Source organism: Oryctolagus cuniculus, chromosome 2, assembly GCF_051225735.1.
Source record: "Oryctolagus cuniculus isolate XC-2025 breed Fujian yellow rabbit chromosome 2, ASM5122573v1, whole genome shotgun sequence".
Lineage (NCBI taxonomy): Eukaryota > Metazoa > Chordata > Mammalia > Lagomorpha > Leporidae > Oryctolagus > Oryctolagus cuniculus.
In genome coordinates, this window is record NC_142868.1 from 163954584 (window position 1) to 163969646 (window position 15063).

The 15063-nt window shown below is 47.8% G+C and overlaps 1 protein-coding gene across 1 annotated transcript in view; it reads left to right on the top strand.

Moving 5' to 3' along the window:
- The first annotated feature begins 2823 nt into the window (after positions 1-2823).
- The window catches only part of LRPPRC (leucine rich pentatricopeptide repeat containing), a 110361-nt gene continuing 98121 nt past the window's right edge, over positions 2824-15063 (top strand). The window contains exon 1 of the mRNA XM_008254465.5: positions 2824-3254. Coding sequence (XP_008252687.3) covers positions 2917-3254 — 338 coding nt within the window. The 5' untranslated portion in view covers positions 2824-2916. The remainder of the gene's footprint in view (positions 3255-15063) is intronic.

The window sequence follows — 15063 nt, forward strand, 5'->3', positions numbered from 1 at the left end:
TGGCACGGTGGGCTAAGCCACCACCTGCAACACTAGACTGTTCAGGTCCCAGCCGCTCCACTTCCAATCCAGCTCTCCTAATGTGCCTGGGAAAGCAGCAGATGACCAAAGTGTTTGCCCCCTGCTACCCACATGGGTCTCCATATGTGAGTGAGAACCTGACTCTTCCTCACTGTCTCACCTGCCACCTCCTCGTGCAAGTCGCTGCAATCTCCAGTCTGAGTTACTGCATGAGCCTCTTTTCCACTCCCCCTTTTATTTACTCTTCTTTCCTTAAAAATCTGCCCAAATGGCAACCAGAGTGACTCCTTAAAAATGCAACTGGGCTGGCGCCGTGGCTCAATAGGCTAATCCTCCGCCTTGCGGCGCCGGCACACCAGGTTCTAGTCCCGGTTGCCCCTCTTCCAGGCCAGCTCTCTGCTGTGGCCAGGGAGTGCAGTGAGGATGGCCCAAGTGCTTGGGCCCTGCACCCCATGGGAGACCAGGAGAAGCACCTGGTGGCTCCTGCCATCGGATCAGCGTGGTGCGCCGGCCACAGCGCGCCGGCCACCACGGCCATTGGAGGGTGAACCAATGGCAAAGGAAGACCTTTCTCGCTGTCTCTCTCTCTCACTGTCCACTCTGCCTGTCAAAAAATAAAAATAATAAAAAATAAATGCAGCTGGAGGCGCCAGCGCTGGGGTGCAGTAGATTAATCCTCTGCCTGCAGCGCTGGCATCTCATATGGTTGCTGGTTCTAATCCCGGCTGCTCCTCTTCCGATCCAGCTCTCTGCTATGGCCTGGGAACGCAGTAGAAGATGGCCCAAGTCCTTGGGCCCCTGCACCTGCAGGGGAGACCCAGAGGAAGTTCCTGGCTCCTGGCTTCGGATCTGTGCAGCTCCGGCCATTGTGGCCATTTGGGGAGTGAACCAGTGGATGGAAGACCTTTCAGTCTGTCTCTCCCTATCACTGTAACTCTGCCTCTCAAATAACAAATAAAATTTAAAAAAATACAATGGGATTCATACCACAGCAACATACCCAACTTCCCAATGGTTTCCTATCTCATTCTAAATAAAAGTCAAATTCTCCAAGGCTTCCTCTGACACCCTGCATGGTCTGGATTCCAAACTGCTCTCTGACCCCGCCTCCCTCCTCACTGTGCCTTGAGTGGGATACATCTGTTTTTGCCTCAGGGTTTTGTTACTTGCCTCAGGGTTTGGAATTTGCCTCAGGGTTTGGTATTTTAAAAATTTTTTAATTTTGGCTGGCACCGCGGCTCACTAGGCTAATCTTCAGCCTGAGGCGCCGGCACCCTGGGTTCTAGTCCTGGTTGCTCCTCTTCCACTCCAGCTCTCTGCTGTGGCCCAGAGGAAGCACCTGACTCCTGGCTTCGGATCGCACAGCACACCGGCCGTAGTGTGCCGGCCGTAGTGGCCATTTAGGGGGTGAACCAACAGAAGGAAGACCTTTCCCTCTGTCTCTCTCTCTCTCTCTCACTGTCTAACTCTGCCTGTCAAAAAAAATTATTTTTAAATTTTATTCAAAAGAGGGGGAGGGGGTGGTGGAGGAAGAGAGAGGTTCACTTCCCAAATGCCTACGACGGTAGGGGCAAGTGCTGGGTCAGGCCAGTCAGGAGCTCAGAACTCAATCTGGATGATCTCCCACGTGGGTAGCAGGGACCCCAGCCTTGGGCCACCATGGCTGCTTCCCGGGGTGCACACTAGTAGGAAGCTGGAATCTGAATCAGAACCCAACTCAAAGCCAAGCCCTCTGAAACCAGCTGTGCAGAATGTCCGCCCCCAAATGGTGACTCTTTGAAGAGACTGTTTTTCTTCTCTGGCCATCCTACCTAAAACAGCAACTAACTGCCACTCTGCCGCAGCCCAGGCCTCTCTCCAGCCGGTTACCCCTACTTACCTGCCCTAACTAAACTCCAGTCGTTCGCTGCTGTACCCCTAGACTCTGCAGTAGCGCCTGGCACTGACTGCCAGGAAAGAAGGGATGAATGAATAATAAATTATATTCCCAAGGCCTAGAAGCACGACCCAGACTGTCACTTACCCTCAGCCCCCTCATTCCTCAGAGGTGAGCTAGCTCATAGGTCAACATACGCATTAACTCAGCATACACTTAACACAACCTATTGTGTGCCTGGCACGGGGGAGGTGCTTCGGCGACCGTGAGGGGTCACAGTGCCGGTTCTCGTCGTCCACCGGGATCACCTGCCACGCGAGGCTTCCAGGGGGCCGACCCGAGGGTGTGGGCCCGCTCCCCACGTGCACGGCACGCCCCCCGAGTCTGCCTGCAGGCTTGGAAGCCGGGGCGAGGCCACGCCCCGTTCTGTGCCAGTTTGTCTCTCTGGAGACCCCAGTGCAGACGCTTCATCACGACAGGTGCACTTACTGAAGGGGCGGTGGGGGAAGGGCGGGAGTTGCCAGCTTTAAACTCTACGACCTTTGTGAGCATCCCTTTCCTAAAGCGAAGCACCGCGTATTCCGGAACACGGGCTCCAGGCCCCAGTAGTACGAGTCTCAGCGTATTTAACCTGGGGGTGGGGGGCAGAGCATGGGGCAGAGGGTCTCAACGTTCTCCCCGGCCCGCACGACTGACGGCGGGGGCTCGTTCCTCTGAGGGAGCGCGACGGCGGCGGCGCCGAGCCGGCACAGTTGAACGTCATCCAGCGACAGCCGCGCTCGACAGAGAAATTGTCCCACACTTCGGGATCTTTACGGTCGGCTCTTTCCCAGCGTCCCAGGCGTTGTTGCTAGTTGGCCCCCCGCAAGCCTCTGCGCTCACCTGGGAGGAGTCGACCTCTTGAGACTCTACCAACTGAAAAGTGCAGGGGTGGAGTTCCAGACCATGCTGAGAGCGGGGGACTAGGGGGAAAAAAAGAGTCCCCTTCCGCCACAAATGAAACAATATTTTTCACCTCCATGCCGAATAGGGCCAACTATTTCTTCACACAAATAGGTTTTCCCGTTTTGCAATCCCAAACAACCACGGCCTCCCCCTACGCCTGGCGCGCCGGCTCTTTGGTTCGTCCCGCGCCGGTCGACCCCGCCGTCACGTGCTCCTCCTGTCCTTCTGAGGAACGTGCATCCCGCCGTGGGGACAGCCAAGCCATGGCAGCCCTGCTGAGACCCGCTCGCTGGCTTCTCCGCGCCGGCAGGGCCGCCCGCCTCCCGCTCTCCCTGCGTCTGCTAGCGGGCTGCTCTGGCCTGCCGCACGCCGTCCCCTGTCTGCCCGCCGCTCGCTCTGGGCCGATCGCAGGGTGAGTGCGTCGGCCCTTCTGGCCAGGCTGTAGTGTTGGGGTCCCCCCGGGGTGGTCGGGGCTGTCGGGGGCCAGGTCTCACCTGTGTTAACTCCACGCTCCTCGCCGCCCCCGGACCAAGCGTCCCGGGGCTCCCGATCGTGGTTTTCGTGCAGGGTTTTCAGGCGACAGTACTGAGCGCCTGCAGAAGGTCATGGCCGCCGGCATGGCTTGCTTCCGGCCTGATTCCTGCCTTCGCCACCTCTAACTGGCTTTTCTGCAGTTGAGCGACCCACGGTCAGAGAAGCTGAGGAGGGCTTTGAAGGCTGCTACGGGAGCCGAGTGATATCCTCTCGTTAAACTCGGCCAGCTGTGTGTTGTCCCACGTGGGATCACTCCTGGTGATCAGTAGCCATCCATATTTAGATGTGAAGAGCTTTAGTGTTTTGGAGGGTACGAGGTGTGTTGGGAGTTTGGGGTGAGTGCTGTTGGAAGTGAGATATTAATTTGAGTAATATTCTAACCACCAGAGAAAAGAAAGTAGGTGCTGAGGTTTTGGCATTGGAGAAAAACGGGTTTTGAAAGACTGGTGCTTATAAATAGAGGTCATTCAGGAGCTAACATAAGAACTGAAAGCAAAGGACCTGGAGTATGCCTGGTCTGCATTGTACAGACCGTTAAGTTATTGCCCCATGCCGCTGAACGGGTCATTTAACCTCCATCCTCAGTTTGCTTAGCTGTACAGTGGGAGTGATCATAGTGTAATGAGGAGTATTGCTCAAGGTCGTAAAGCACTTAAAGGGAGACCTGATACATGGTAAGTACTGTATCAGTTACTATAATGGTAACGGCTATGGTTATATGGATCTCCGCGGACCAGCCTGGAAATTGGATTTCTGCAATGGAGGAAATGTTTTATAATTTCTAACATCTTCACTATAAATCTTTGGGATGTGGCCTACATGTAACTTGGAGCCTGTCTGTGTTTCCTTTTTGGGCCTGAACAGTTAACCTTCAGAAATCATGCCTCCACTTTCAGAGAACTACATCATTGTCTTTCGAGAGGTGTTTTTTTTTTTTTTTTTAAAGATTTATTTATTTATTCAGAAATCAGAGTTTCAGAGAGACACAGAGATATTCCAACCACTGGTTCACTCTCCCAGATGGCTACAATGGCTGGGGCTGGGCCGGGTCAGAGCCAGGAACTTCATTTGGGTCTCCCATGTGGGTGGCAGGTGCTCAAGCACATGACCCAACTTCTGCTGCTTTCCAGGCACGTTAACAGGGAGCTGGATTGAAGTGGAGCAGCCAGGACTTGAACCAGCCAGTGCCCACATGGGATGCTGGCACAGCATGCTGCAGCTTAACCTGTGGCACCACAACACCTCCCCTCTCCCCCATCCCCACCATTTTAGTTTTACCCATGGCACATCTCACTTGTCTGATATTATTACTTGTTTGTTCTATTTGCTTCCTTAGTAGATAGTAAGCTACAATGAGAGTGGAACTTGGGTTCATAACTTATGTTTAGATCATAGCAAACAACGAAGTGTGATTAAATACTGTTTGATCTCTTTAATCTGGAATGAATCCCCTCTTCCTTCAACCCCATCAGCATTCTCTAGTTTCCCTGGTAACTTGACCATGTTGTTTTATTTTATTTTTTTAAGATTTATTTATTTGAAAGAGTTACTGAGAGAGGTAGAGAGAGAGAAGTCTTCCATCTGATGGTTCCCTCCCCAAAAGGCCGCAACAGTCAGAGCTGCGCCAATCCGAAGCCAGGAGCCTCTTCTGGGTCTCCCATGTGGGTGTGGGGGCCCAAGGACTTAGGCCATCTTCCACTTCCTTCCCAGGCCAAAGCAGAAAGCCGGAAGGGAAGCCAGGACTAGAACTGGCGCCCATATGGGATGCCGGCGCTTCAGGCCAGGGTGTTAACCCGCTGCGCCACAGCACCAGCCCCGACCATCTTGTTTTCTAATTTATAATTAAGCATTGTGTCTGTCATTGGTTCCAGGAAGAAAAGACTTTCCAGTGTTCACCTCTCATTTTAAAAAAATCTTCTCAACAGCTATCAGGAATCCATCTGATTACGCTTCTGCTCCCCATATGTATAAGCATATCAGTCACAAGAAGACTGTCAGGCACCTGCATACCTGCTGTACAGTGACATTTGAGAGAGGAGCAGTCACGTTGGACTTGTGGTAGAGAGTCACTTGAATTTCAGAGAACACATGGTAACAGATATTCAGAATGTTTCAAGGATACAGAAGTCCACTAAGAGACGGGGAGGCCAGCCTTCCAGGCTATGTGGCAGTGGTAGAAGTTGATACTGCAAAGGCCACTTGATTCCTTGAAGCTGCCATGGTTGGTCATTGGATGGTTGGAAGACATTGAAGATTTTTAGAAGTACAGAATTTTTTTAACAATTATTTTATTTCTTTGAAAGAGTTATGGATAGAAGTAGAGCCAGAGAGAGGATTAGCTAAGTGAGCCATGGCGCCGGCCTCCTCCTAATTCTAACACCTGCATCAGTGTCTTGGTCTCTCAAGAAAAAAAGAAAGTATCTTCAATTCTGTACACTCTCCTCTAATCTGCAATACTAATACTGATCCCAAATGTCTACTCCCTAACTATTCTATTATTTATGCAAATTTCATTAAATCTGTACTTCTCAGGGCCAGCACTGTGGCACAGCAGGTTAAGGCCTCAGCCTGCAGTGCCAGCATCCCATATGGGCGCCAGTTTGAGTCTTGGCTGCTCCACTTCTGATCCAGCTCTCTGCTATGGCCTGGGAAAGCAGCAGAAGATGGCGCAACTCTTGGGCCCCTGCACCCGCCTGGGAGGCCCGGAAGAAGCTCCTGCTCAGCTCAGCTCTGGCTGTTGCGGTGGTTTGGGGGAGTGCACCAGCAGAATGGAAGACCTCTCTCTGGCTCTGCTTCTATCCATAACTCTTTCAACTTAGGGGATGCAGGTGTCCCAAATGGTGGCTTAACCTGTTGGTACCATGACACTTGCCCCAATGGCATTTGAATTTCAGTGTGAGTTTTGGTAGGAACTGGCACTAAAACCATAGCATAGAGTACACTAATCAAATGTTTATTTTTTTTTTAAAGATATATTCATTTATTTGAAAGTCAGAGTTACACGCAGAGAGAGGAGAGGCAGAGAGAGAGAGGTCTTCCATCCGATGGTTCACTCCCCAATTGGCCGCATGACCAGAGCTGCGCCAATCTGAAGCCAGGACCCTGGAGCTTCTTCCAGGTCCCCCACGCGAGTACAGGGTCCCAAGGACTTGGGCCATCCTCCACTGCTTTCCCAGGCCACAGCAGAGAGCAGATAGGAAGTGGAGCAGCCGGGTCTTGAACCGCAGCCCATATGGCGTGCCGGCAATTCAGGCCAGGGAGTTAACCCGCTGCGCCACAGCACTGGCCCCATATCAAGTGTTTATAAAAACACCAGAGTGGGTAGGAAGTAAACAGAGTGCTAAGTCAGCCCCTCTAGGCTTAGTTGACATTTTCTTCAGTATATACACACTAGAAATAACGAATATTAATGGCTCCTGTTGCCTAGAACTTGTGATTAAATTAGGTGAGGGCCTTGTCTCCCCCCACACCCCCATAAAGGTAGTTTGTCTTTCTTCACTGCCTTCTCTGGTCTAAACTTCAATTATTCTGTCACCTGAACTACTGCAATAGCTTTCTAAATTATATCTCTCTCTCTCTTTTTTAAAGATTTGTTTTATTTATTTGAGAGGTGTGAGTTATAGACAAAGAGAGGGAGAGACAGAAAGGTCTTCCATCTGCTGCTTCACTCCCCAAATGGCCCTAATGGCTGGAGCTGAGCCAGGAGCTTCTTCCAGATCTCCCACGTGTATGCAGGGTCCCAAGGATTTGGGCCATCTTCTACTGCTTTCTCAGGCCATGGCAGAAAGCTGGATTGCAAGAGGAGCAGCTGGGACTTGAACCGGCACCCATATGGGATGCCAGCACTGCAGGCAGAGGATTAACCTACTATGCTGTGGCGCCGGCCCTGATATCTATTTTAATTCTAGCTCCTCCACCTAGTAGCTAGACTTGATTCTTTTTTTTCCTGTCAGAGAAAGATTATGCCACAGCTCCTACTTATAAACCTTTCATAGAGTTCTGATTCGGTGCTGTACATGGAATGAAATCTACACCTAAAATAAAACTTGACTCTGCCTTCAGCATCCTTCCTGATCTAGCCCAGTCTTTTCAGCCCCAGCCCTGACATTGCTCACTCCCTTGACCTGCTGACTGTTCTACCACCACTTAGTGTGCTCGTCACCTGCTGTCTGTAATTCCTTTTTATCCTTAGTGAGATTCAGATGTCGTCTTCCTGGAACCTTCTATCTACAGTATTGCTGTTACTCCTTTATCATAATTCCCTGCTTTTTTATAATACTATAATTGGTAGATTTTTAAAAAAAAAAGTTTATTGGGTGTCAGATTTACTCACTAGATAAAGATCCTATCATGACTTCAGTCTGGCCTAGCCTTGACCATTGTGGCCATCTGGGGAATGAACCAGTGGATGGAAGATTCTGTCTCCCCCTCCCTGCCCTCCCCTGTCTGCCTCTTTGTTACTTTGCCTGTCAAATAAACAAACAGGTCTTTAAAAAAAAATCTTCTACTTCATAAGAGAAATCTCTTCCTCTTGTCCCATCATCTCTAGAAAATAGATAAAAAGTTTACTTGAAAGAATAAACACTGAGATTAATTACCCAAAACGTAGAACTCTAAAAACTCAAAATAAGAAAACTTATGACTCAAGTTTAAAAAAAATCTCAAAATAAGAAAATTTATGACCCAAGTAAAAAATGACAGAAATATCTGAGCATTTTACCAAAGCAGAAATGCAGATTGCAAATAAGCATATGAAAAATGTTCCACATCATATATTATTGGGGAATTGTGAGGGGTGAGAGTTGTGGTACGTGCATCCCATATCAGAATGCCAGCTTGGGTCCTGAAACCTTCTCTTTGCATCCAGCTTCCTGCTAATGTGGTAGAAGGCAACAGATGATGCCTCAAGTGCTTGGGCCCCTGCCACCCATGTGGGAGACCCAGGTGGAATTCTGGACTCCTGCCTTTGGCCTCTCCCAGCCGTGACTATTGTGGGCTTTTGAGGAGTAAACCAGTAGGGGCCGGCGCTGTGGCTCAATGAGTTAATGCCCTGGCCTGAAGTGCTGGCATCCCATTTGGGCTCCGGTTCAAGTTCCGGCTGCTCCACTTCCCATCCAGATCTCTGCTGTGGCCTGGGAAAGCAGTAGAGGATGGCCCGTGCACCTGCTTGGAAGACCTGGAGGAGGTTCCTGGCTCCTGGCTTCAGATTGGCGCAGCTCTGGCCATTGTGGCCAGTTGGGGAGTGAATCATCGGATGGAAGACCTCCCTGCCTCTCCTCTCTCTGTGTGTAACTCTGACTTTCAAATAAATAAATAAATCTTTTTGTAAAAAAAAGTAAACCAGTAGATAGAAGATCTCCTCTCTGCTCTGAGTTTCTCTTTCTCTATTCTACCTTTCAAGTAAGATGAAAATAAATAAATAATTTTTATAAATAACAACAGTGAGATACCATCATACCTCTTAGAATGGCTAAAATCCAAAATGCTGAAAACACCAAATGCTTGTGAGAATGTGGAGCAGTTCACTGCTGATAAGTTCAGAATTTATGTCCATGAAATGGACATAAATGTTTATAGCAGCTTTTCATAATAGCCCAAATTTGGAAGGAACCTAGATGTCCTTCAGTAGGTGAGTGGATAAACAAAGTGTGGGCATTCATACTTTGGACTTTTTTTTTTTTTGAAAGAGTTTCAGAGAGAGGGAAAGAGAGAAATGTTCATTTACTGGTTCACTCCCGAAATGGCCACAATGGCTGGGGCTAGGCCAGGCCGAAGCCAGGAGCTTCATCTGGGTGTCCCATGTATGTGGCAAGGACCCAAACACTTGGGCCATCTTCTACTGCTTTTCCAGGTGCATTAGCAGGGAGCTGCTTCGGAAGTAGAGCAGCTAGAACTTGAACTGATGCCCAAATGGTATGCTGATGTTGCAGATGGCAACTTAACCTGTTATGCTATGGTGGCAGCCCCACATTGGAATATTATTAAACAGTATAAAATGAATTGTCATATTATGAAAAGACATGGTAGAAGTTTAAATATACAAGAGTACTTCCAAATGTTCATAAAAATGAATATTTTGAAAAATCGGATTTATTTGAAAGAGTAGAGAGAGAGGTCTTCCACCTACTGGTTCACTCCCCAAATGGCTGCAGCAGTCAGGGCTGGATCAGGCTGAAACCGGGCACCAGGGACACCGTCTAGGTCTCCCACATAAGAGGCAAAGGTGCAAGGACTTGAGGCACCTTCTGCTGCCTTCCCAGCCACTTTAGAAGGGCGCTAGATTGGAAGAGAAGCATCTGGGACTGGAACTGGTGCTCATCTGGGATGCCAGTGTTGCAAGGGGCAGCTTAATCTGCTGTGCCACAACTCTGGCCCTATGAATTTCTCTTTGGTCCCATTTCCCATGAGCTTTGGGGAATACCCTTCTGTTGACCAGGTGAAGGAAATTGCTGGGAAAAGGCTGCATGACATTCTAGAAAGGGCAAGATCCCGGAGCTGAGTAAAGAGGTCTGTGGGGGTTCAGAAAAGGAAGAAGGTGTGAAGAAGTAGAGCACATTTTTAGGGCAGTAAAATTATTCTGTATGATACCGTAGTAGTAAATATGGATCATGTAGTTGTCAAAACATGGATTATGGCCGGCGCCGCAGCTCACTAGGCTAATCCTCCGCCTTGCGGCGCCGGCACACCAGGTTCTAGTCCCAGTCGGGGCGCCGGATTCTGTCCCGGTTGCCCCTCTTCCAGGCCAGCTCTCTGCTGTGGCCAGGGAGTGCAGTGGAGGATGGCCCAAGTGCTTGGGCTCTGCACCCCATGGGAGACCAGGAGAGGCACCTGGCTCCCAGCTTTGGATCAGCACGGTGCGGTGGCCATTGGAGGGTGAACCAATGGTAAAGGAAGACCTTTCTCTCTGTCTCACTGTCCACTCTGCCTGTCAAAAAAAACAAAACAAAACAAAACAAAAACAAAAAAAACATGGATTAGAGTGGACGTTTAGCCTAGCATTTAAGATGCCAGCATCCTGTATCGGATTGCCTGCGTTTGTTACCCGGCTCTGGCTCCTGACTAACTTCCCACCAATGTGGACCCTGAGAGGCGGTGGTGATGGCTCAAGTAACTGGGTTCCTATCTCCCATGTGGGAGCCCCTGACCCTGGCCCAGCCCTGGCCCTTTTTGGCATTTGGAGAGCAAAAATTATCAAAGAAGAGTATAGATATGTATAGACCAAGAGTGAACCCTAATGTAAACTCAAGACCTTAGATAATAATCATGTGTACCTTTTGGTTCATCATTTCTTTTTTATTTTATTTTATTTTTTTGACAGGCAGAGTAGACAGAGAGACAGAGAAAGGTCTTTCTTTTCCGTTGGTTCACCCCACAATGGCTGCTGCAGCCAGCACACCGCGCTGATCCGAAGCCAGGAGCCAGGTCTTCTCCTGGTCTCCCATGCGGGTGCAGGGCCCAAGGACTTGGGCCATCCTCCACTGCACTCCCGGGCCACAGCAGAGAGCTGGACTGGAAGAGGAGTGACCGGGACAGTTGGCACCCCGACTGGAACTTATGCAAGTTGTTAATAGAGGAGCCTAGAGGGGGAATATGGTATATAGTATCTCTGCACTTACTATTTTTTTTTAAGATTTTATTTATTTGAAAGGCAGAGTTAGAGCAGAGAGAGAGAGAGACAGACAGAAGGGTCTTCCATCCACTGATTCACTCCGTGAATGGCCTCAACAGCTGTAGCTGGGCCCATCCGAAGCCAGGAGGCAGGAGCCAGGAGCTTCTTCCAGGTATCCAACACAGGTGCAGGGGCCCAAGCACTTGGGCCATCTTCTACTGCTTTCTCAGGCCATAGCAGAGAGCTGGGTCAGAAGAGGAGCAGCCGGGACTGGAACTGATGCCCATATGGGATGCCAGTGCTACAGGTGGAGGCTTAGGCTGTTACCCCATTGGCTAGCCCCTTTCTGCACTTTCTGTTGGTTCTTCTATAAACCTAAAACTTCTGTAAAAAGTATTACCCGTTGAGTGGAAGTCAAAGTTCTAGTGGCTTGCGGGAGCCAGAGCTGACACTTAAGCCTGATGACAATGTCCCAAAAGCACTGAGACTTCATGGCAGAGCCCATGGGGGAGAAGCCAGTGGGCAGCCTGGCCAGGATTGGTACAGTCTTGGGGAAGAAGCTGGAGGAAAGGGGCTTTGACAAGGCTACGTGGTCCTTGGCCAGTTAATGGTCCAAAAGAAAGATGAAGATCTCTTCCAGGAGTGGCTGAAGGACACATGTGGCGCCAACGCCAAGCCGTCCCAGGACTACAGAGTGGTGTATCACCTTGTGATGCTGTCCTGGAGCCCTCAGCCCCAGCCCCAGCATTGACCTTCCAGAGTTAGCAGCTAGGTGGGGACTCTGTGCTCGTCAAAGGAAAAGATTGCTGTTGTATTCACCTCTGATGTCCTCCCAGGCCTTTGGGGTGGGGGTGGGGGGGTGTTTCTTGCCCTCACCACTTCACCTTTTCTGGGATTCTCACTCTTGCATGCAGTTCCCCTCCTTCAGTTTCTACCTGCCAGTTCCACAGTGACAGTTTTCCTACTTTCTTGAGTGGGTTCCTGGACCCTTCCCTCACCAGTCTGTTTGCCATTTGGCTCCCTTTTGAGCAGAATGGTCACTGTCCTCAAAGGTTTTTAAATCGGTGAAGTCAGGTGGCCTTCAAAAAATAAATATGATCTGTTAATTTTTTTAAAAAGGCACATGATGGGGGCTGGCGTAGTGGCATGGTGGGTTAAGCCGCCACTTGTGATGCCAGCATTCCATATCAGAGCACTGGTTCGAGTCCCAGCTACTGTGCCTGGGAAGGCAGCAGAAGATGGCCCAAGTACTTTGGCCCCTGCAACCCATGTGGGAGACCTGATGGAATGCTGACCTCCTGGCTTCAGCGTAAACCAGCAGATTGTCACTCTGCCTTTCAAATAAATAAATAAATCTTTAAAAATACATACAGGCTGAAAGGGTAGAACTCTGTGGAAGCCGGCTTATAGTAATCTGGCCCTTGTGGGGTTTTTTTGTTCGTTTGTTTTTTAAGTATTGTGGCTCAACTATGAAATTAGTTTCTTCTTGTACTAAGACTAAAAATAAAAATCACCACCATGACAGTTTTTTAAATGGAGAAAAACAACTTTTAAAAATGTCATTTTGTCAGAGGAAATTCATGAATAACTTCAGTATTTTTGGTGAGTATGCTAAGGAGGGAACTGAGATGTTTAATGCAGAAGTATAAAAGAGTCATTCTGATACTTGGATGAGATGATAAAATAATAGTTTTCCCTTGTGTAGTTGGGTCAGTTTTGGTCCTTAGGGTTTCAAGGCAGTGCGCTCCAGCTTGTGCAGCCTGAGGAGCAGGTTCCTACCTTGCATGGAGCATAAAGCCTAGACTCGTTTCTTCCATTCCTTTCTGTCATAACCTATCCACTGCTTCAGGCTGTGGTGTTCATATTCCCTTCAAGGTATATGAGAGGGAATTAAGAAATAAAAGTGTTCATTTTGAGAGGCAGGGAGAGATGGATACTTCCCAGCTGCAGGCTCACTCAGATGCCTGCAGTAGGTGTGACTAGGTATGGCTGGGCCAGGCTGAAGCCAGGAGCCAGAAACTCAATCCAGATTTCCCATATGGGTGGCAAGGATCCAGGTACTTGATCCTTTACCTGCTGCCTCCCAGGGGTACATTAGCAGGCAGCTGAAATCTAAAGCAGAACGGGGATCCAAATCAGATATCCCCATGTAGGATGCAGATATCCCAAGTCTTAACTGTTGTGCCTGCCTCTTTAGAATGAATTTAAAAATAAATTCCAGGCCATATAATTAGTGGAAAAGGCATTGGAGAGTCTTTTGGTTAAAGATAGATCCTTTCCCCTATCCCAGTTTATTTTAAAGTAGCTTCATATTTCTACTTAACTAATTCAAGTCAAGCATACTTAGGCAAAGGAAGCTTGACTGCCGTAAGGACTTACAAGAATAATCGGCCTCAGAACGTTCAGAATGATGTGCTAGTTTATGAGCATCTCTGTCTTCCTGAATTTTGTGTTTGTTCTTACATTTAAAACTGCATTTTAGCAAATGTTCTGTTTTTGTGTTCTCTAACAACTTACCAGATTTGGGTTAGATGAAAAAAACTGGCAAAGAGGTATACTCCACCAGAATTCTAAAATTTCCATATTAATCAGCTTTTGTTATTGAGCACTATTATACACAGCTGAACTTGACATGTTGTTCTGGGAGGGGGGTTAAAATAATGATACTTTGTATTAGGAATAACTGCTACAGTAGCCAAAAAAATGGCTTTGGAAGCCTTTAGAAAATAAATAACTGTAAGGGTATATCTTCTATAGGTAATAATCTAACATTTAATTCCATTCATTTCACAAATTTTGCTCAATTAAATCTACAATGTGCCGACCGTTAGGTTTACAGAGATAAGACATTGTCTGTTTATTTTGTATTCTGACGTTTTCCAGTCTGTTTGCATGGGTGGAAACCTTGAGGGTCACCACGATCATGACTTTGATCCCAGATCACTGTGATAGAATTTCCAGTCTAGTATCCATTACTGCCTCTGTGCTTTACAGAACCTTGTGGGGAAATCTCTGGTTTAGCTCCCTTTACTGCAGTTTCACACACATTATCTGTTTTCCAGTCATAAAAAACCAGCAATAATTTTATGTTTGAACTTACCACTCTCTGTGTATGTGCCAGAGATTTACTTAATTTTTTAAGATTGGTTTATTTGAAAGGTACAGTTAGAGGGGCTAGACTGGGTCAGGCCAAAGCCAAGAGCTTGGAGCTCCATCATAGGTCTCCTAAATAGGTAGGAGGAGCCCATGTACTTCAACCATCTTGTGCTGCTTTTTCCCAGGCACATTAGCAGGGAGCTGGTTCAGAAGTGGAGCAGCCAGGACCTGAACTCTTGTGCATATGAGATGCTGGTATTATAGGCTGTGGCTTAACCACTGTGCTACAAAGCTGGCTGGAATTTCTAGTAAATCAGGGACAGCATATATTCCTACAGCCAGGAAAACCACTGAATTAATGTTTTAGAGAATTTGGTGTATATATTAGGTTTTATCTTAGTAAAATATTGAGCAATTTGAAAATTATATTTTTGTAAACGATATGTTTTTATAAACATACTTATTCTGACTACGTAATTTGTAAACATTTTTGTTCTTGTGTGACCTAAAATTAATAATGTTAAACACCAGAAATCTAATTTATTTTTAATGGCTATAGTTATCTTAAATAATTAGAAATGTGTAAAACTAGCAGTGTGTCAAAACTAACATTTTGATGGATGGAAAGCAGATAAGTTATCAGATTTTGGATATATTTTAGATCTCTGTGCTATTAATAGAAGTGAGATGAGCTTTGTAGGATAAATTGTTTCATTTTTCCTTCACTAACCTTGTTTTGGTTATGGGAGATTAAAAAATTACAAAACACAAAATATTACCATCTTAGTTTGAAATGATTCTCTGGGGCTGGCGCTGTGGCGTAGCAGGTAAAGCCTCTACCTGCAGTGCCAGCATCCCATTTGGGTGCCAGTTTGAGTCCTGGCTGCTCCACTTCCAATCCAGCTCTCTGCTATGCCCTGGGACAGCAGTAGAAGATGGCCCAAGTCTTGGGCTCCTGCACCCACATGGGAGACCTAGAAGA